This window comes from Marmota flaviventris, chromosome 20 (assembly GCF_047511675.1).
Source record: "Marmota flaviventris isolate mMarFla1 chromosome 20, mMarFla1.hap1, whole genome shotgun sequence".
Taxonomy (NCBI): Eukaryota; Metazoa; Chordata; class Mammalia; order Rodentia; family Sciuridae; genus Marmota; species Marmota flaviventris.
Window position 1 is genome coordinate 14,505,335 of NC_092517.1, and position 20,465 is coordinate 14,525,799.

The 20,465-nt window shown below is 48.8% G+C and overlaps 1 protein-coding gene across 3 annotated transcripts in view; it reads left to right on the forward strand.

The window, feature by feature from the left end:
• Mtmr14 (myotubularin related protein 14) overlaps positions 1-20,465 on the forward strand; it is a 46,890-nt gene that overhangs the window by 17,773 nt on the left and 8,652 nt on the right. For all 3 annotated transcript variants that reach the window (XM_027931793.3, XM_027931794.3, XM_027931795.3), the window contains exons 6-17: positions 291-413; positions 2,030-2,103; positions 6,225-6,295; positions 6,882-6,956; positions 11,166-11,232; positions 12,686-12,771; positions 13,016-13,092; positions 13,330-13,366; positions 15,557-15,627; positions 16,275-16,333; positions 16,501-16,639; positions 17,350-17,529. In XM_027931793.3, coding sequence (XP_027787594.1) covers positions 291-413; positions 2,030-2,103; positions 6,225-6,295; positions 6,882-6,956; positions 11,166-11,232; positions 12,686-12,771; positions 13,016-13,092; positions 13,330-13,366; positions 15,557-15,627; positions 16,275-16,333; positions 16,501-16,639; positions 17,350-17,529 — 1,059 coding nt within the window. The remainder of the gene's footprint in view (positions 1-290; positions 414-2,029; positions 2,104-6,224; positions 6,296-6,881; positions 6,957-11,165; positions 11,233-12,685; positions 12,772-13,015; positions 13,093-13,329; positions 13,367-15,556; positions 15,628-16,274; positions 16,334-16,500; positions 16,640-17,349; positions 17,530-20,465) is intronic.

Consider the following 20,465-nt stretch of genomic DNA (forward strand, 5'->3'; position numbering starts at 1 on the left):
TCACTTTTCTTTAGATCTGAGGTTATCTTGAGTCTCCTGGTTTAATGTCAAGCAGTGCCAGAAAGCCCTTTCCTGTTCTGGCTGAAAATTGCTCCCCTTTGAAATGTGTCCCAGAGGTGGGGGTAATCTCTTAAAAAGTCACCTTCCCTGCACCCTCCTCTTGGCCTCTGGAGAAGAGTAACTCAAGTTCTTGCCAATGACACCCATACTTTCATGAAGGAGCTCCCCATCACCGAACAACTCTGAGTGAACATGCTTTGTAACTTCTCCCTCTGGCTCTTTTATTTCAGAAGTGGAGACATGCATCTTTTTGATAAGGTCAGAGGCTATGACATCAGGTTACTTCGGTACTTGTCAGTCAAGTACATCTGTGATCTAATGGTGGAGAACAAGAAGGTGAAATTTGGCATGAAGTAAGTATGAGCACCTACCTCAAAGTGGGCAGAAGTGATGTGTTCACAGCTTACAGGGCTGGCTGTAGTATGTAGTAGGTGTTGCCTGCTGCCCTCATGTCTAGATCACTCTGCAACCTCTCACTCTGTCTTCAAACAGCTCTGTGAGGCAGGCACCCATGTCTCTCTTTTATATGGACAAGAAAGAAACTGAAGCACAGAGACTAGGTAACTTGCTCAAGGTTATTTAGTTTTGACTGTGGGAGCCATTGAATCTATAACCATGTGAGTCATGAATCTATAACCTGTACTTACTGCTGCCATTAGACACCGTTTTATTTTTATTTTTCCCCTTTGGCTCTAAAGTATGTGCCATCCTCGATATATTAGAATCTCTTTTAAAATGGACCCCAAAATTTAGTGTGTACCAAATATTTGCTTCATTGACTACTTTTACATTAAAATACCCATGTGAGTCAGGTATGGTGGTACACACCTATAATCCCAGCAACTCAGGAGGCTGAAGCAGGAGGATTGCAAGTTCAAAGCCAGCCTCAGCAATTTAGTGACTCCCTCAGAATTTAGTGATACCCTGTCTTAAAATAAAAAGGGCTAGGGATGTGGCTCAGTGGTAAAGTGCTCCTGGGTTCAATGCCCAGCACTAAAAAAGTAAAATATACATATAGACCAAATTTTTATATACAGAGGCAAAACATTTAAAATGGAACCTTGGAGCTGGGGCTATAGCTCAGTGGTTGAGCACTTGCCTTGTATGCATGAGGCACTGGGTTCGATCCTCAGCACCACATACAAAAATAAATAAATAAAATAAAGATTTTTTTAAAAATGGAACTTAGGTTAAGATAATGAAATTTATGGAGTTTTCTCAAAAAATTTGTTGGGCTGGGGGTGTGGCTCAAGCGGTAGCATGCTCGCCTGGCATGCGCGGGGCGCTGGGTTCGATCCTCAGCACCACATAAAAATAAAATTAAGATGTTGTGTCCATCGAAAACTAAAAAATATTAAAAAATTCTCTCTCTCTCTCTCTATCTTTCTTTAAAAAAATTTTGTTTAACTTTTTTTTTCCAAATATCTTTTAATTCTCCTAAAAGGTCTTAGAAAATAAGGGACACTGATGCTCAAGTCCGAGTTCAGCTTCCTATGGACACATTGCCCTACCCGCCTCCACCCTTTGTCAGATGATCCCCAGTGATTTTTCAGGTGCCATTGTTCACTCTGTTTAGAAATGGCCTTAGTGAAAGTTAGAGAAGACTCTAGAGCAGAGGGTTTCCCCAAGGGATCCCTTTGGGACGGCAACCTTATTTGACTCTCCTCTCCCTCTTCCCTACCACTCATGTTCATGGGTTATGTGTGGAAGGTGGTCCTGCAACCTCTGGTTGTGATTGAAGTTTGCTGCAGTGTTGGAAGGAGAGGGAGCTCTCACTGAGATGTTAGAGTCAGGGCAGGGAAGTAAGGCTTTTTCATTTTTCAAAGTAAGCACTGCTGAGGGGAATGATTCTTAACTCTGAAGACTTGTTTTTTAGCACAGGGTTCATTTTAGGTTGTTAAATATTCATTTAAGGAAAGGTGTGTGTCTGTGTGTTGTGACCATAACACATTGTGTCTTTGTCTTTTAGTGTAACCTCCTCCGAGAAGGTGGACAAAGCCCAGCGCTATGCCGACTTCACTCTCCTCTCCATCCCGTATCCAGGTAGGGAGCCCTTTTCTAGTCAAGGGACAAGCTTCCCAGGCCTCGGGACCCTCAGAAGCCAGAAGCAAGCCTTCTATTCTTACATACATTGGTACCCTGGGAGCTTTCCAGGGGAACTTGTGTTAGCCACTGTGGACATTTGGCACCCAGTTACATGTACTCACACTTACAGTGTGATGGTGTCCTGGAAGGAACTTTCCCCATGAGGTCCAGGACACAAGTCCTGGCAGTGGTGCTCAGTAGCCACAACCTTGAGCAAATTACTTCACCTTTCTGAGCCTCAAGTGATAGTTGAAACTTGGGGTTTGTTGGGAAGATTAAATTATGCATATCCAAGTGCTCTGTGCACATAAAGTACTATTGAAGCACATGTAACATTACTAGTACATCAGCAAATGTTCACGTGACTCAGGCAAAGCTGTTCTGATGGTGCAGGCACACGTTAATTGCTGTGTGTCCCCAGTGACTGTACAGTGGCCTCCTCATCCTGCAAAGCATTCTGATGTCAACAAAGCTGCATGTGCTTTGTTGAAGAGTGCATGCCCTGCTGTGGCCAGGGCTGCATTCTCTGTATTGGAGACAAAAGCCAAATTGGATCACTGCAGCTCTCTGGACAGTCATGCCTATTCAGCAAGGGGGGCCAAGGAGCCAGAACATCAGTGCACAACTGAGCCCACAGCAAAGTGTGCTTCTTCCTTGGAACCTCTGTCCTGTTTCTCAGCACTGGCTTTAGTCTTGGCTTATACCTCATCTCTTCAATCTTGGAGCCACAGCAAGGGCAGGCTGGCGACAGCCTCATTAAGAACTACAGGTTCACGTAGTGCCTTGTAGGAGAGAGCATCCTCATCCAGTGCAAGTTGGTGGTATTCAGAATCACCCCCTGGTGGCCTGGTACCCTTAAAGTGGCTCCACCTAGGTCTCTCATAACTTCTATGTGCCAGTTTAGTATTTGGTACCATGAAAGGCTGGGCATGATGGCTGGCCTGGCACTTGTGTCCTTGAATGAGGCCCTGAGTTTCAGTTTCATCCTTCATAGCATGAGGATAATGGCACTTATTTCAGAGTAAAGTGCCTGTCCTGTCTTAACAGGTGCTCAGCAAATAACAGTAAAATGGGAAGAAAGTCTCCAGAAACCTTCTCTTCCCTAAAAGTGACTTTGGCCCAATGTAGATTGAGATGGTGATGAAGTGGGCTTAGTGGTGTGAGAGCCACACTGGCAGAAGGTGAGTGTGTGCACCAGGCCCTCAGGTTTTCATAGTTGACTCCCAGGAAAGCCTGGTGGATGCCAACCCCGATCTATCCTCTGTGAGCAAAAGGGTTGTGCTGCTTGAGGATCCAGGCATGCTTTTTAATTTTTATTTTAGTTCCACGTAGGACTTGGTTAGGAAAAATAGTTCTGCTAGAGGTATAAATACAGAAAAATAGTGCAGTACTATTTCTGCTGTAGTTTGGCAACTTGTTACAAAATGCCCCAAATGTTAACAACTTTTGACCCAGGGTTTTGTTTTTTTTTATGTTGTTATTATTATTATTTTATTTAGAGGTGAAAAGTTTATTTTGGGCTGATGGTTTTAGAGGTTCAGTCTGTGGTCAGGCAGCTCCTTTGCTCTGGGTCTGAAGTGAGGCAGAACACCATAGCAGAAGACATAGTGGAGGAAAACTGCTCAACTCATGGTGGCTGGAAAGCAGCCACTTATTTATTTATTTTCTTTTTTGACAGTACTAGGGATTGAACCCAGGGTTGCTCTACCACTGAGTTACATTTCCAATCCTTTTTATTTTTTACTTTGATGAGACAGGGTCTTGCTAAGTTGCCCAGCCTGGCCTCAAGCTTGCAGTTCTCCTGCCTCAGCCTCCTGAGTCACAGGGGATTACAGGTGTATGCCAGCACACCTAGCCCAGTTATTTTCTTAATCATTCATTATTAGGCCATAATCCCATTGATTTGGGGCTAAAGGTGTTCATCATGATAATAAAACCAGGAACATGTTTGTTTCATAATCCTTATGGGGCTGGGGTTGTAGCTCAGTGGTAGAGCACTTGCCCAGCTGTTATAAGGCCCTGGGCTTAAGAGCAAAAATCCCATTTCAAATCAAAACTAAAAAAAGAAGATGTTGCTCACTGGTAGAGCACATGCCTAGCATGTGGGAGGCCCTGGGTTCTATCCCCAGCACTGCCAAAAAAAGAAAAAAGAAAGAAAACAAAACAAAATTAACATTACCCAAACCAAGTCATGAAATGGACTTTGATGCCATTTAAGGAGTCTCAGTTGGGCCTGTAATGACAAAGCCCAGACAGTAATTGCAATAGTATCAGTTCTGGCTTTGTGTAACTCATCTAGACTAAGACTTGCCCTTGGAAACGAGAAGTGTTGAGAGTGTACTTCCTTCTAGACACCAAAATAGATGGGGCCAAACCTTACTGCCCAAGTTTAATTCATTTCCTCCTGAGCAAGTTGCTTCTGTCACCCTGCTCTTCGTCCCTTCCCCCTGGCCTGCTGGTGCATTCAGAAGCTGCTCTGGTAATAAACATCAAGCACTGCCCTAAGTACCAAGTCTATTTTAATTCTGTTTTCTCAGAAACTGCTTCTGCATCATGGGCTCTTCTGAGCTCAGCCTAGGGCCTGCAGTGTTGATTTGAGCAGCCAGAGTTTGGGAAAAACAGAGTACTTCACTGGGCCCTGAGAGATAATTGGTAACTCTTCTCAGCCTGGGCTCATAAGCTTTATCTGGTATTTATAATTCTTCTTTGTCCGGGTGAGGCACCACAGAATAGGTTGAAGTGTTACTGCTGAAAATTATTTCTTGACTCTTCAGACAGCATGAGGCCTGAGGGATTAGAGTGAAGCATTGTGTGTGGAATGAATGCGGTGCTGAATACACGGGTGGGTCCCCAGACCTTCCTCTCCATAGGGACCCTTCCATTTTCCCTGAGGCACAGGAAACACAGCGTAAGAGTTGCTGTAGAGGTCCTCATGGATTGCTTTGGTCTGTGGCCACTTCTATAGAATTGAGACAATTTCTCAGTTGCCTTCTGAGACCTCACCAGACTTGGCAGTGTTGCCAAAGCCATGTATCCCCTGAAGTCCATGTGGGCCCTAGTTGAGGAACTGAGAGTAATTGCAAGAGGCTGCTCCCCAGTGCCTTCTCCCTCCCTATGCCTTTGCATAGGCAGCAGCCAGCTGGTGGCCTAGCTGCCCCTTGTGCAAGGGCAAGCTGAAGCTGGGTAAACCTCATCTCTAGCTATGCATCTGACTATACTGCTGGGCTGGCTCTGTGGGCTCCACAGTGACAACATGGTGACAGTGGTGTGCTGCCGTGGAAATGCCATTTGTACCAGGCCAATGCTCACTGTTTTATATGTATTGTTGTTTTTCTTCCTTGATTGTTTTACAAATATGGAAACCAAGTCTTGGAAGATATTATTCCAGCTATTCATAGTTACAGGGCTGGGTGAAAAGCTGAGATTTAAAGTTGGGATTCTGCCAAAGCCCCATTCTCACCAAAGTTCCCCTCTATTCTGGAGCCTCGCCCTTGTGGAGTTTCTCAGGATTTTTCTAGCACTTTGTGCAGAAAGTACCTCTGCTTACTTAAATGGAGGTAGAAGTGTCTCTGCCTATTAGGTTTCAGGCACTGTCCACTGTCCACAACCTCTCCAGTATATCAGGACATACCTCACTAAAACCTGTGAGGTTCATATGTTGTCCCCATTGTAGAGATGAAGCAGACTGCGTGGTTGCTGAACATGTGTCTCTGAGGCTCTCATTATGAGCCAGGCTTTTATCTGCTGGGGTTGGCACTGCAGACACTTGTAGGACAGAGGGACCTTCAGTGAGGGAGAGCAACCATGCCCTTGAACACAGATGCAGAGAGTGTTCCAAAGAAGTATGAGGGCAGGTGGTGTGTTGTGGAAGGACACCGGGACCTGCTCCTGGCTCTTGCCTGCCCACTCCTGCTTTCACTGCCGGCAGCTTTGACCTCACCAGAGCTACCAGCACGAAGAGTTGTGTGAGCTGCTGACCCCTCAGTCTCTCAGCAGTCAGGGTCATGGTTTGGCCAGCAGTGTCTCAGAAGACTCTGTGCTGGGACAGGAGGTGTTGTGACTCTGCCCTTCTTTTCCAGGCTGTGAATTTTTCAAGGAATATAAGGATCGGGATTACATGGCTGAAGGGCTCATATTTAACTGGAAACAGGTATGAACAACGTTGTTCAACTTGGGTCTTATGTTTCTTTGTAAAGGAAGACTGAGAACAGCTAGTTAGCTTTTTGGGGGAAATAACTACCTTTCTCCTTTCTCTTTTCTTCCCTAAATGAGTCTCATTATATCTCGTCTTCTCTTTGTATATGCATGTTACATTCTCATCTGTGCTTTCCTCTTTCCTCTTAATGTCTTTCTTTCTTGGTCAGGATAAGATAGAAAAGTCCCTCTTTCCTCCACTCTCTGTGTAAGGGCAGAGAGCAGAGTTCTGTTTTTTCTCCAGTCAGGAGCAGCAGGCCCAGGAAACTTGATGGAGATTGAATATAGATTAATCTTGCTTATTTCAGCAGCCAACTTTTGTAAATGTCTGACAGAAGCATTCCGCTCAGCTGCAGAGATCTGGTCACTCTGATTTTTAAACTGTCAGTTCCAGAATAGCGTAAGCTTCTGGCCAGGAGAAGGCCAGCACTGTGGAGGAACATCCTTCCTGTGGTAGCCACAGCTTTAGGGCCATGACCTTTCTGTTATCACAACCTCTTGGGGAGCCAGTTCATGTCTCACAGGTGTCATTCTGTCCCTAGGACTACGTCGATGCCCCCTTGAGCATCCCCGATTTCCTGACTCACCCTCTGAATATTGACTGGAGCCTGTATCAGGTGAGGGGCCTGATCCAACAGGCAGGATAAGGGGGTGGGTGGTAGTCAGGGGACCCCCCGGCATGCCCCACAAGACTCTTGTGGAGATAATGCTGGCACCTGACTGTCTCACAGCCTAGGAAGGGAGGAGTTGCACTCAGTTAACTCTCTCTCTCCTGGTTTGCTCTTGGCCCAGAAAATCAAAGCTTTCTGAACGTGACTCATTGAAAGATTTGGATCTACCAGGAGTTCTGTTTCCAGGGGACCTCATGGAGTCTGTTTTTTTTTTTTTCCCCCCCCAGATTTGAGCTTTAGTGACTTTTTTCATTTTTCCTTTTAAAACGTTTGTTAGAGAAAGAGCAGAGCCGCCTGACCTCATTTGATTATAGAATCTTTAAAATTACTTCCATTATGTTTTCCTCTGTTGCTGCCTGCCACAGAGGGGCCCTAGTCTTGCTGGATGGACCTGTCTCTCCACCCTGTTGAGCCCACACAGGCTAAACGCTTCCAGTGGTCTGGATTGCCATCACTTCAGACAGCACAAGTAGCCTTTCCTTCCCCACATCCTATCCCTGTGCCTGGCTGTCCCCTTTCAGCTTCCTCTTGTTTGGCTGACATACTGCCCTTCAGATTTGGCTCAGTGACAGCTTCAGGAGGACTCTCCTGATCTGCCTCCTTTCTCTCCCATCCCTGGCAGGTTGGATGCCTGCATCTACCTTCTCATTAACTCCCCTGGGAACATCTATCATGGAATTTTCCACCAAGCTTTAGTCACCAAATTGGAGATGTGCTTCTGTGAGCTCCAGGAGGATGGGGACCCATGGTTTATGCATCCCGGCACAGAAACAGGCAGAGAGCCTAGAGAAAGGATGAGCCAGTGACCCAGTAGAAACATCCTGCCTCCCTACATATTCCTCTATCCTCATGTCTGGCCAACTCCTAGCCCCCAGGTCTCCTTTCTCAGAGAGGTCTGCATGTTAGGCAGCCAGTTGCCCCACACCTTCTTGTTTTGTCATCCTGATGGCAGGGAGTCTGGAAAGGTAGGGGCTGTCTTTATCTTATCTCTGGATATCACAGGGTAGCTGCTTCACAGCTGTCTGAGAACAGGAGAGTGAAGCCAGGTCTCCCCCCCATAGGTATTTCTGTAATAGAAGGGGCCTCAGGGAGGAGAGCAGACTAGTGTTCCTTCTTACAGTCTGGAAGCCTGGAGAAGGAACAGATTTAGGGGGTGGGGGAGGGCTGTCCCCTAGTCTCAAGTCCCACACTGTGCCTAGAGGATTGAACAGCCAAAGGAACTAGAGGTTTCCTTTTTTGTTTACTGTATGTAGAGGTCCAGGTAGGCCCTCCTCCAAGCTGCCCTCGGTTCCCTCTGGCACCATTTTCCCTCCTTATGCAGGTGCAAACTGGATCTATTGAGATACTTACCAAATAAGGTTTGGCTGCTGGGCTCTGAGCATGGGTCCTGCCAAAGGGTGTTGCCTCTTTGGGAAGGAGACTTGTGTGTGTGAGCAGGAGCTCTGCTTAGTAGACAAAGCTCTGCTCGGCCAGCTCAGCTCTGTGGTCTTGAGCAATTGACCTCACTTTCCCCTGAAAGTGGAGTTGGTGACACCTATGTGGCCAGGCCCAAATGTGATCACTGTTAAAGTGTCCTTTGCTCTGAAATGCCAGACAGGTTCTCATGGTAATGAGGCAGCCGGCACTAGCTAGCTGACTCGAGGGAGTGGACACTAATAAAATTCTAGGCATGGAAGCTGCAGGGCTGAAGTAGCGGAGGTGGCTTCCTCCTCTGAGGCACCTCTTCAGTGCTGCCAAGCCAGTTTGTGTCATTGGGCCTCCTGCCACTTGTCATCTTTAGCAAGGTGCAGGCCATTTCTGTACCTCAGCACTGGGGCCCCAGGACCCTAATTCTCCACCTCCATTATCCACTCCAGGAGTTGACACTCTCCATTGACACATCCCATCAGTTCTCTAAATCGTTGCGCCTAGTGGAACTCCTCGGTCCCCACCTCTGTCTCTTGTGCACTGGCTAGTCCAGGCCACTGTCACCTCTCATATCTGAGCATAGGCTGCATTGAGGAATAACTAGGAATAGTACTAATGAGAGAGCCAACCTGGCAGATAGCAAGCACTCAAATGATAGAGCAGGGCCATTGTTGTCACCCTGACTTAAAACCCACCACTTTCCATGTACCTCAGCATATAGCCCCAAGACCTTCATGTAGCCTTCCAGCTTCATGCAGTCTGGCCTGGCTTGCTTTTAGGACTCTCTAATCCTCTTCCTGCCTCATTGAAAGGCCTCCTTTGAGCTTTTTAAAGGAAGGGTGCTGTCCCTGAGTTTTATACGCTGTTTTCTTTGTCAGAAACATGTTTTTCCTCTCTCTTCTCTTGCTTATGCTCTCCCATGTCACCAACTCCAAAAGACCCTCCCTATTGGTTCTTATGCATTAGGCTAGGTCTGCAAAAGGCAACCCCATAGGGAAAATAATTGGGCTTGGTCTTTGAGGGATGAGTAGGAGTTTTTCCAGCCAGGAGAAAAGATACTCCAAGTACAGAAACAAGCAGAGGCATGGTGCTTACTTGGCTTTGCTCCCAGAGACTGGTGGATCGCCTGGGATGAGTCAGAGGTGAATCTAGGTTTTAGCACATTTCCAGACCTTCCTTGTATGCAGCAATCCCCAGACTTCAGTTTCTTACTCTGTTATTGTAGCACCTGTCCCTGTAGTGTAGATGTGACTGGAATATGGACTTCAGAGTCTAGAGGGGCTGGTTTCCTCCTTCATCTCAGCTCTGTGCCCTGGGCCTCTCTAGCCTGTGGCTTCTCCCACCAAACTGGGAACAGGCTGCCTCTGCCTCTCCCTGACCATGGTGTGGTTATTGGTGTCCACAGAGCTCCAGCCCTCCGGCCTTGCCCTGCCCTGGCTGCTGCAGTCCCCCCAGCACACCTGACACACGCTGGGCCTTGTGCTGCATGACTCCTACCTCTATCCTTCTTCTACTGCTCCTGGAGCCTCTTGAGAATCCAAGCAACAAGGGAATTTATTGGCAACAGTGTGTCTGACACATTGAGCCAGACAAGTGGAGACCCTTGTACTCCTGCCAGTAATGGCGTTGTTAATGCAGTGCTGCAGCAGCTATCTCCTGAACTGCTGAAAGTGGGTCAGAACTCTCCGGGGGCGTGGGAGGGTCAGGCCAATAAGCCTGGTTTAAATTCCTGGGAAAACCATTCCAATTACAGGTGTCGTGTTCCCCTCCCCCTGGGAAGTGCTCTCTTGCTGGCATGCGCCACCCTCTCTGCACAGCTCCAGAATGCTGATAGGCAGTCATGTCCTAAGAGAACAGAGGCTGTCCCCAGCCAGGGAAAACGGCTTTGCAGAACTGGGTCAGCCCCCTCCATGAAATCCCAGATTGGGAGTGGGCTGCTTCACATTTCCTGGTCTAGAGCTCTGGCTTGGACTTGAGTTGGGCTCTGCTCTCTTTATGGCTTTTGCTCATTTCTCATCTCCTACCTCAAGGGCCTCCTGTTAGAAAAGGTCTTGCTGCTAAACAGACTGCGTTTATTCATCAGAAGACAATATGCAGGGCTGGGGGTGTGGCTCAGCATTAAGGTACTTGCCTGGTACGCAGGAGGCCCCGAGTTCAATCCCCAGCACTGCAAGAAAAAAAAAGAGAGAGACTATGCAGCAAACAGCAGTAAAAAGTGCATGTAACATGTTTGAGAAGGTTAATATTCTAATTGGTTCCTGTGATATGATGGCAAATGAAAAATTGCCTGGCCATTTGAGGTATTGGCCATAGGCTTAAAGCTCTTCATATTCCTTCATTGAAACCTACACTGGGCACCTGAGACTTAGGGAACACTAAAGTACAGGGGGCTGTGGGTCTGTCCTTCCCCTTCCTTGCCCTCAGAGCAGGTTAGGCATGTTGTAGTTGAGTTGGATGCAGCAGAGTAAGGGAGTGCAAGGAGCTCTCGGAACTGGGGGAAGAGCATCTTGGATTATCTGGGATTTGAGACCTGTGGCTGCAGACCAAAAGCATTATGTGCTCATTGCTCCAAAATAACACTTAGCATTTTATTTATTTTTTATTTTACAGTGCTGGAATTGAACCCAGCACCTTGTGCATGCTACCATTGAACTATACCCTCAGCCACTGTTTTATTTTTAAAATACTTTAAGTTCCCAGTCTGAGTTAATATGTCCCTATTCCCCTTTCCTTTGTCTTGTCCAACAGAGTTGGGACCTGGTGCAACAGACACAAAACTACCTGAAATTGCTGCTCTCCATAGTCAATAGCGATGGTGAGTCTCATCTTCCTTGAACCCTCAAGCCATTGTATCTTCTGGGTGTTCCCAGTTCATGACACCCAGGCTGGAGTATTTTTCAGGGTTGCACACCCACCATTTGTATTGTGGGAGAGGGATTTGGGGGTTCCCTAGAATCCCACAGACTGGGTGGGATTTGTCCATTGGTATCCTTAGTTCTTAAAACCCTAGAAGTCAAAATTATCTTATTAGCATCTGAGCCATACACGAGGCAGTGCACTGGCTCAGGTGGCCTTTGAATTGTGCACATTGGATTGTGTCTGAGGCTAGAATGGGCTTCTAATCCAAAAGGATAAGACTTGAGATACCCAAATAAGTACTGGCTGCTTCTCCAGTGTACCTAAGCCTGTGGAGGGCCTGTTCTTGGGATACCAGTTGGGTGAGCCTGTTTTGTTCAGCATCTCCAGAGCCAACCCTTAACTCCTTGGTAGCAATCAGGACTTCTGATTCCTGCCTGAATGAGAAGAAACATATTGGCACATGGAACTGAGAAGGCCTGTGAGCAGAGCCAGATGTCTAATGAATATCATAAAGGATCTCTCTGCATTTCTCAAAATCACCATCTCGTTAGCTTCACGGCTGGCAGCTATTCCACACTCTTCTCCTGCTGCCTAAGTTCCCCAGAGGGGAGAGACATGCTCATTGGTCCAGTTTGGGTCAAGTGCCATGCTTGAACTTGATCACTGTGCCCAGATGGGGTGTGTATTTAGAAAAGAAGGAAGAAAAAGTCTCATGCTGTCCCCTGGAGCTGGGCAGTGGCTCTGGCTGGGGCAGTGCCATCCCTCAAAGGGCTTGTGGAGGTCGTCTCAAGAGTTTGGGGAGCAGGCTGGGGATGTGGCTCAAGCGGTAGCGCGCTCGCCTGGCATGCATGCGGCCCGGGTTCGATCCTCAGCACCACATACAATCAAAGATGTTGTGTCCACCGAAAACTAAAAAACTAAATATTAAAATTCATTCTCTCTCTCTCTCTCTTTAAAAAAAAAAAAAGAGTTTGGGGAACTGGGTATTGGTCCAGAGTACTCTACAGTTCCTATAGCCATGCACAGTGAAGAGTTTATCTTTATCTCTCCCAAGAAAAAGAACAAAAAAGCTCCTGCCTTCCCCAAGTATTTGTGTCCCCCAGCCAAATGCTGGGCAGGGACCTGTAGTCAGCACTACCCAAATTCCCTGGGCAGTGTGAACTGTCTAGGGTGAATACCTCCCTGGAGGCACACCAAGAACTGTAGCCAGGAGAAGGATGTTGCAGACCAGGACAGCTATCCTCTAGCTGCCCCTGTCTAGGCCTAGGTTGGGGAAAAGCACTAGGGAGACCCCTGGGAAGACGGCTGGGGTGGCCTGGCTCCCTCCCCTAGCCGGTGTGGTGGTATTCCCTTCTCATCAGCCCCTGTCTGGTTCTCTCCTGGGCTCCTGTTCCATGGTGTCTGATTAGATGACAGCGGGCTGCTGGTGCACTGTATCTCAGGCTGGGATCGGACCCCCCTCTTCATCTCTCTCCTGCGCCTTTCCTTGTGGGCTGTGAGTATGGACGGGCTGGGCTCTGGGGTCTGGGAGCATTCAGAGGCCCTGGTGTACATTTGTCTCCAGGATGCAAGATCAGGGGTGAGGGACCCACTCAGCAGGTGTTGTATTTAGCCCTGGTCTTAGGGTTGTTGGTCATCCTGCATTGTCACCAGGTCTGTGACTGTGGGTCTGTTCCTCGGCTGAGGAGGTTCATCACCGTACGGCAGTTCTGATCTTGTGCCCGCATGCTATCTTCCAGGATGGGCTCATCCACACGTCTCTGAAGCCTGCTGAGATCCTCTACCTAACTGTGGCCTATGACTGGTTCCTCTTTGGGTAAGCCTTGGAGAAACATCCTTGGAGGCTTTGGGTGGGATGGTGTCTCGGTGACTCTTTCTGTAGTGAGTGATGTGGCATCTCCCATGACAGGGGTCCCTTGGAGAAGGGCTAAAGATGCACATGGGCCCCACTCAGTGCACTGTTGTCAAAGATGTGGTCTGTCCATGATGACCAGATGCCCCTCAGCCCTCATCTCGGTGCTATTACCTTTGACCTTTTAACTTCCTTTTTCAGGCACATGTTGGTAGATCGGCTCAGCAAAGGAGAGGAGGTGAGTGCCGTTCACAGGCTGTGAACAGGGAACCGGGCTGACACAAGAGACAGAATGACAGTCTGCTTGCGTGCCGCACTGTATGGGCCATGCCTCAGGCAGCATGGCAAAAGCAAAAGCATAGTGGCTGCCCCCCACCTCCATACTGGTCCTGGGGTCTCCTACACAGTGGGAGAAAATGCTGGGTGCTCAGCTCTGCCAGCGATATGCAGCCTCATGTGGCCTTCAGGTGCCGCTTCTCTCCACTGTTTACTTGTTTTCTACTCTTAGCTCTGAAACCAACATGCAAGTCCTCTTCCTGTTCCTCATCCTCCCAGCTGAAAAACAAGCTCTCTGTCTACCTATCTCTCTCTCCCTCTCCCCCCACCACCCCACCTTTTCTTTCTTTTTTTTTCCCCCTTTTGTACCAGGGATTGAACCCAAGGATGCTTAACTACTGAGCCACATCCCCAGCCCTTTTTTATATTTTATTTAAAGGCAAGGTCTTGCTGAGTTTCTTAGGTCCTTGGTAAATTGTTGAGGCTGGCCTTGAATTTGCAATCCTCCTACCTCCGCCTCCCAAGCCCCTGCCCCTGGATTACAGGTGTGTGCCACCATACCTGGCTCTGTCCTTCCTTATCCCATTATACCCACCTCATCCCTTTTCATCCCCAAGGTGGTCTGAGCACACAGTCCTGCTTGGAGCCTCACTTCTGGGGCCTCCTGCAGGTCCTCTTCCTGTCCTTCCTCCTCAATACCTTCTTTCCCTCCTTCCTCTGTTTCCACCATCTTTTCCTGCTGAGCATGCTTGTTTCCCCAATAGCAAACCTGGAGCCAGACACCAGTGTGCCCTGTTTGTCTTGATTATTACCTGGGTGACCTTGGGCAACATGTTTATCCTTGAGTCTTCTTATGCCTCATTGAGAGACCCAGATGCCCAGCATGGGAGCATCCACAGGGTTAGTGCTTTCTCTTCTGCCCCTGTCCTGCAATCTTCTTAAAGCATCTTTCTTATCCTGAGCCTTTCTCCTTTTTGGCATCTTATCTCACACCTCCTTCTTTTGTTCCTCCCTCTCAGCTGCTCCTCTCCCTTCCAAATCCCTTCTTCTGAGCACTTATCACATCTGCCAGGGCTGCAGAGCTCATAAGCCTGTTCCTCAGAGGCCTCCAGGAACTCTATCAGAGGCAGTGACTTCAGCATTGAAATCTGGGTGGAAGGCCTCTTTGTATCCTCTTGTTAAGGGACTTTGCCTTGCCGGCACTTCAGGACATTCTGTCCTCCACACCATCTCCCTCCTCCCTCCAGAGCAAGTCTGAATCTGCCTTCAGAGACTCAGGCAAAGACAGGGCTGAGCTTAAACCCTTGGCTTCTGAGCAGGAGTGACACTTAAGCTGGGAGGTTGGTCTTCAGAATAGGCTTTTCTCTTAGCTCCCCATCTCTTAGCTCCCCACACCCTGTAGACACTGAATCTTTAAAACAAACAAAAATTCCAGGCCTGTGAGACATTGTTGTCCTCTCCACTGCCTTTGATGTTCACAGAGCACATCAGACAGAGGAATCTGGTGAAAATACTTTTTAAATTTTATGTAACACAGCATTTTCACACTGGTCTGACCTTGACAACCTTCTGCCTCTTGAGGAAGTTCTGTGAAACCCTTGCCTTTACCTGCCTGAAACCTAAGAACTGGCCCTTAACAGCTCGTCAGCAGGGCAGGCTGTGGGCCACTCTGTGGCTGTCCCCATACCAGTCATCCCAGCCTGTTTCTGGGCACCTCCCCATTCCATGGGATCCATTCCCTTCCCTTGTGTTCCTGCTGTGTCCATTAATCCCCTGCCCCAGATCAACTTCCCTGTCAGCCTTTCTCCTTAGGCTCCTAGAGGTGAGGAAGAGAAAGATTCTGTTCTCTCATCCTCCTGGACAGTTTGAAGTCTCAGGCTTGACTCTTCACACTCCCAGGAAGGGAACATATTCCTTTCTGCCATAGACTAGCCAAGAAGCATGTGGCAGGCCCTCCTGAGCCCCTCTATCACCTGCCCCACAGCTCCTGTAGACCAGAGTATCCACTGGGATCCCTAAAGCAGGCCACTGTCCAGCAGGAAGATTGACCAGAGAGAGTGCGCTGCCCACTCCTGTTAGATCTGCCACCCCGACACTTCTTGCAGGGAATAGCCATCTTCTCACTGAGTGCTGCTATTTGTCTCCCCTTCAGATTTTCTTCTTCTGCTTCAATTTTTTGAAGCATATCACCTCCGAGGAGTTCTCTGCTCTGAAGACCCAAAGGTAAGCAGAGGAGCACTGTTCCACCATAGGAGGCCCTCGCTGCCTTATTTCTTCCCTGCTGCTACCCGGCCACCTTCCCTCTGAGGCCAGGGTCGGGTGCCTGCTGACAGCCCCTGAAGGAAGAAGTCTTCCACAGGGGAGGCCATGTTGAGGTCACACTAGCAGAAAGGCTCTGGGGTGATGAATGGCCTCTGGTGACTAAGTTGCTGTAGGGAAAAGTCATCCTAGGGACAGACTCCTAGCTCCCCATGCCTCTGAGCTGATTGTCACTGCCCCAGACCCTTGCAGGAGCCTCTCTGTGCCCACAATGAGGCAGAGATCTGGGAAATACAGGCAGATGGACTGGCAATTGCTTTAAGGCCCCTTCGAGAGCTGATGTCTCTTCTGAGTTAATTTGCCTTCCTAATCCAAACTTCTAGTATGCTGGGCCAGACTTGAGCTCTCAAGGGCCAAGCAGATTAAGAGGAGGCCAGCTGTGCTGGTCTGGGGAATGTGTGGTAGACAGAGCAGGTAGGGTACAACTCTCTGTAGGTAGGACCTACTCCATGAGTTGTCGGTGGGCTCTGGCTGCTTTTCAGGATGGGCGGGGTTGGGAAAGAAGAGACCCCAGCTAGAGCTGGCGTTCCCTGCTCTGGGTTCTGTCACAGGAGGAAGAGTTTGCCAGCCCGGGACGCAGGCTTCACTGTGGAAGACATCTGCATGCTGAGTGAGTCCTGGCCCAGCCGCTTTTCCTTCCTCAGCACAGCTTTCTGATTATAGACTACACAGGAACCATTCTAGAAGTTTCTTTGTCCAGCTGAATGGTGTGGAAGAGGTGAGGGACTGGTAGCAAGAGAAGATGACACACTGACCAGTGGCACTGGCTTTTTTCAGGACGAAGGGACCGTGGCAGCACCACCAGCCTTGGCAGTGACTTCTCCCTAGTCATGGAGAGCTCCCCAGGAGCCGCAGGGAGCTTCACCTATGAGGCCATGGAGCTGATTCCGGCAGGAGCACAGACTCAGGCAGCTTGGTGAGGGGCCAGACTGGGACCAGGATCACTCACAGCTGTGGCCAGGGCCACCAGCCCCAGGGAGCCAGACTAGAGTCCCAAGAACAAAGGAGCCTCTGATAGGAGGCCTGAGAGCTCAACTTCATCTCATGCTGTCTATATTGGGCCTCAGAGGCCAGCCATCTGGTTGGTGAGGGGCACTGCCTATGGTGGCCCCAGAGCATAGGGGCTCCCTGTGGGACCAAGCAGCTGTGGCCAGCAGGAGTAGGAGGCTGGTGTCAGGCCCTAGAGGAGCATCCTGCACCATGTGTGTGTTGGGGGTGGGGGGGTGTTAGGAAAAAAGCAAAATGCCATTGCAGGTGATGTTTAGCAATTGGGAATTTGTATGAGGTTCACTTCTTTGTGAAGGAATCTGAGACCCTGGCGACTCCTTTCCTACACAAGTGGCTCGGGGTTTTATATAGCATTTCCAGGGATGGGGAGAGGCAGTCACTGAGCTGTTAGTTAAGAATGATTTTCTGGTATGTTCTCTGAGACTGGTAGGCCAGTGTAATTTGAATACCATGGTCCCTCGGTAAAGCCCTAGCTCTGGCTTCCTGTGCCCCTGAGCCTGAGGGAATGCCCTGTGTGTATCCATTCCTTCAGCACTGTCCTAGAATAACGAAAGCAGGCCCCAGGCACAGGAACAGTGTCAGGGTGCCTTGGCCAGTAGCCCCACTCTCCCGCCACAGGAGGAAGAATCACTCGTCCTCTCCACAGAGTGTGCTCTGGAACCGGCCACAGCCCTCCGAGGACCGCCTGCCTTCCCACCCGGGGCTGGTTGAAGCCAAGTCTTCCAGCTCCTCGTCTTCAAACCATTCTGACAACTTCTTCAGGATGGGTAGCAGTCCACTGGAAGTCCCCAAACCCAGGTGAGGCACTCCCAACACCCCTGCTAGTGGAGGTGGCTAGCCTCCCCATAACAAGCCTGGAGGTGGGCTTCTGGTACTTGAGCCAGTGTATTAGGTGGGATTCCTGTGTGATGCCTGCAGGCAGTAGACCTCAGAGACTGGGGATGTGGATGTGGAGAATTTGGCAGGTGCAGTATTTGGAGAATGTGTTAGTGTTTGGGCACAAAGCAAGGGCTGGTTTATAGAGAGGTTTGAGATACCTTCCTGGAGCATATCTCAAATCCAGGGGAATCCAGAACGTATAGTGGTTGGATAACACAGACAGGGAGTTGGGGCTACCTCCACATATCCCCTTGGGTAAATTCTACCCGCTGTGGACTGCCCATTGTGACTGAAGAGATGGATCTGGATGCTCTAGGTCCTTTCTGGCTCTCACATTCCATTACAAGTTGGTTGGGCAATGAAGAGAGCAAATGCTAGGAACTGGACTAGAAGTGTGTAACACTGACTAGCCATAGGTGACAAAACACATCTGGGAAAAGGAGCAGCTCAGTCAGACAGGGTGAATGCACCTGAGATATGGCCAGAGTGTTCTACCGGGGGTGGCGCTTCTTGAGAGGTTGAATCTGAGCACCAGGCCAAAGGCCTAGGATTGAAGAATGATCTGGCACTTGGGGAGAGCATTCCCTAGTTGACTCTGAACCACATTTTTCATTTCGTATCCCCAAGGAAAGAATGCTGTGAATTGCTTTGCTTTTGTTTTTGTTTTAAACTAGGAATTGAACACAAGGGTGCTCTACCATTGAAGGGCGTTGGATTGCCTCACATCCCCTAACCTTTTTTTATTTTATACTTTGAGACAAGAGTCTTCCTAAGAAGCTTAGGGTCTTGCCAAGTTGCAGAGGCTAGCCTTGAACTTGTGATCCTCCTGCCTCAGCCTCCTGAGTTACTGGGATTACAGGCAGGTGCCACTATGTCTGTCAATTGCTTTTCTTTCTAAAACTTTGAGAATATCTAGCCCTTCTGGAAAGAAAAAAGCAATGTAGACTTAAGAGAACTCAAAAAGTTCCAGTTGAGGTGGGTGTGAGTTCAAAGCCAGCTTCAACAATTTAGCAAGACCCTAAGTAACTTAGTGAGACCATGCCTCAAAATATAATATAAAAAGGACTGGGAAGCTAGGGTTGTGGCTCGGTGATAGAGCACTTGCCAAACATGTTTGAGGCACTGGGATCAATCCTTAGCACCACATAAAAATAAACAAATTCTATAAAAAGTGGTGAGTGGGGACTGGGGATGTGGCTCAGTGGTTAAGCACCCCTGGGTTCAATCTCCATTACAAAAAAAAAAAAAAAAATCCAGTTGAAAGGGACTTTTAGAAGAACAGGCCTAAGCTTTGGAGTCTATCCCAGATTCAGGTCCTTCTGTGCCACTTAATGTACATGTGATTTGGGGACTCAGTTTCCTCCTTGATAACAGGCCTATTACAGTGAAAATCATCTTAAAACTTCTGAAACCCTCTTCCCATCACCACTCTCTGGGAGCTTTTGGACAAAAGTAGGCAGTAGAGGAAGAGCATCTGGAGCAGCCTTCACATGGAGGCAGCTGGTGAGTTCCAAGCAAGGTGGAGGCCCTGACTGCTCCTACTGAGCACTCATCCCTGCAGGAGAGCCCTTCTACTCAGGACACTGTCTGCAAGTGCCAGAGCTCAGTTGGTTTGAGCAGGACCACAGCCTTGTGCCCCACAGGGGGTGTGGTGGCTGCAGCTGAGTGCCTACTTACATCCTGTGTGTGGGGTTGGCATGTGTGCCTGTTGCATGCCCCCATGTCTGCCCTCAAAGCTGTTCTGGGGCCGTGGTGGCACTGTGGGGTCCAGCTCTTGGCTACAGCTCTTGCTCACGGTCCCTGACTCCATTTCTGCCTGTATAGGGTTATTGGACAACTGGGGAGGAGACCAGGAGCTTGCTCTTAGCATCTGGCTCCCACCCCAGTCCTAACTCCCCTCTGCAAGGAGTCCTTCAGCACCATTCCCACACCTCAACTTTTTGTCATCCCCTTCTTCCTGCCAAAGGATCCCACTTTCCAACCCTGTGACAGTTTCCTTCAGTCTCTTGAGTAGTCATCTGCCAGCATTGAGTAACTTGAACTTTAGTTTTTGGTACTGGGGATTGAATACAGGGATGCTTTACCACTGAACCACATCCCCAGCCCTTTTTATTTTGAGACAGTCTTGCTAAGTTGCTGAGGCTGGCCTTGAACTTGCCATCCTCCTGCCTCTTCTCCAAAGTCACTAGGGTTATAGAAATGTGCTATCACACCCAGCTAGAATGTGATGGACTCTTAGACTCTTACGGCTGGTCTAGTGGCCACCAGGGTCCCTCCCTCTGGAGGCTCAGGAGGGTTTAGGGTGTCTACCTGGCCTAATAACTCTGCATGGTGGGGCCAGGCCAAGGCCAGCATGGCTGGACCAAAGTAGACGCAAGGCTCTAAAAGGCAAGGGGCAGGCTGTTGCGAGGTATTTGATCCTTTTCTGGTCTATTCTGGGAGTGGCTGCCTGGAGCTTGGTGGGGCTGGCCAAGCAACAGGGTTCTTCTGAATTAAATGTCTGTTTGCTAGAGGTTTTTTTTTCCCCCCAGTGCTGGGGCTAGAGCCCAGGGCCTCATATATTCTAGGCAAGTGATCTACCTCTGAGCCACACCCCCAGCCCCTTGCCAGAGGTTTGAAAGACTAGATTATTTGGATTTGGAGCATTCTAATTATGTATTTCTATTAACATTAAAATTAATTTAGTCTCTTTTATCTTGAAGTGCCTGAGGGATCCTGTCATTAGCTTTTGTGCCTCTTAGGCAACAGTAACCAATCAGGGCTTTAATGCGGCAGGAGGAGCTGTATGGAAAGAAACCTGTGCTGAAGCTGTGACAGCCAGAGTTCCCCTCACAATGTGAATTCTCTGGTTTTTA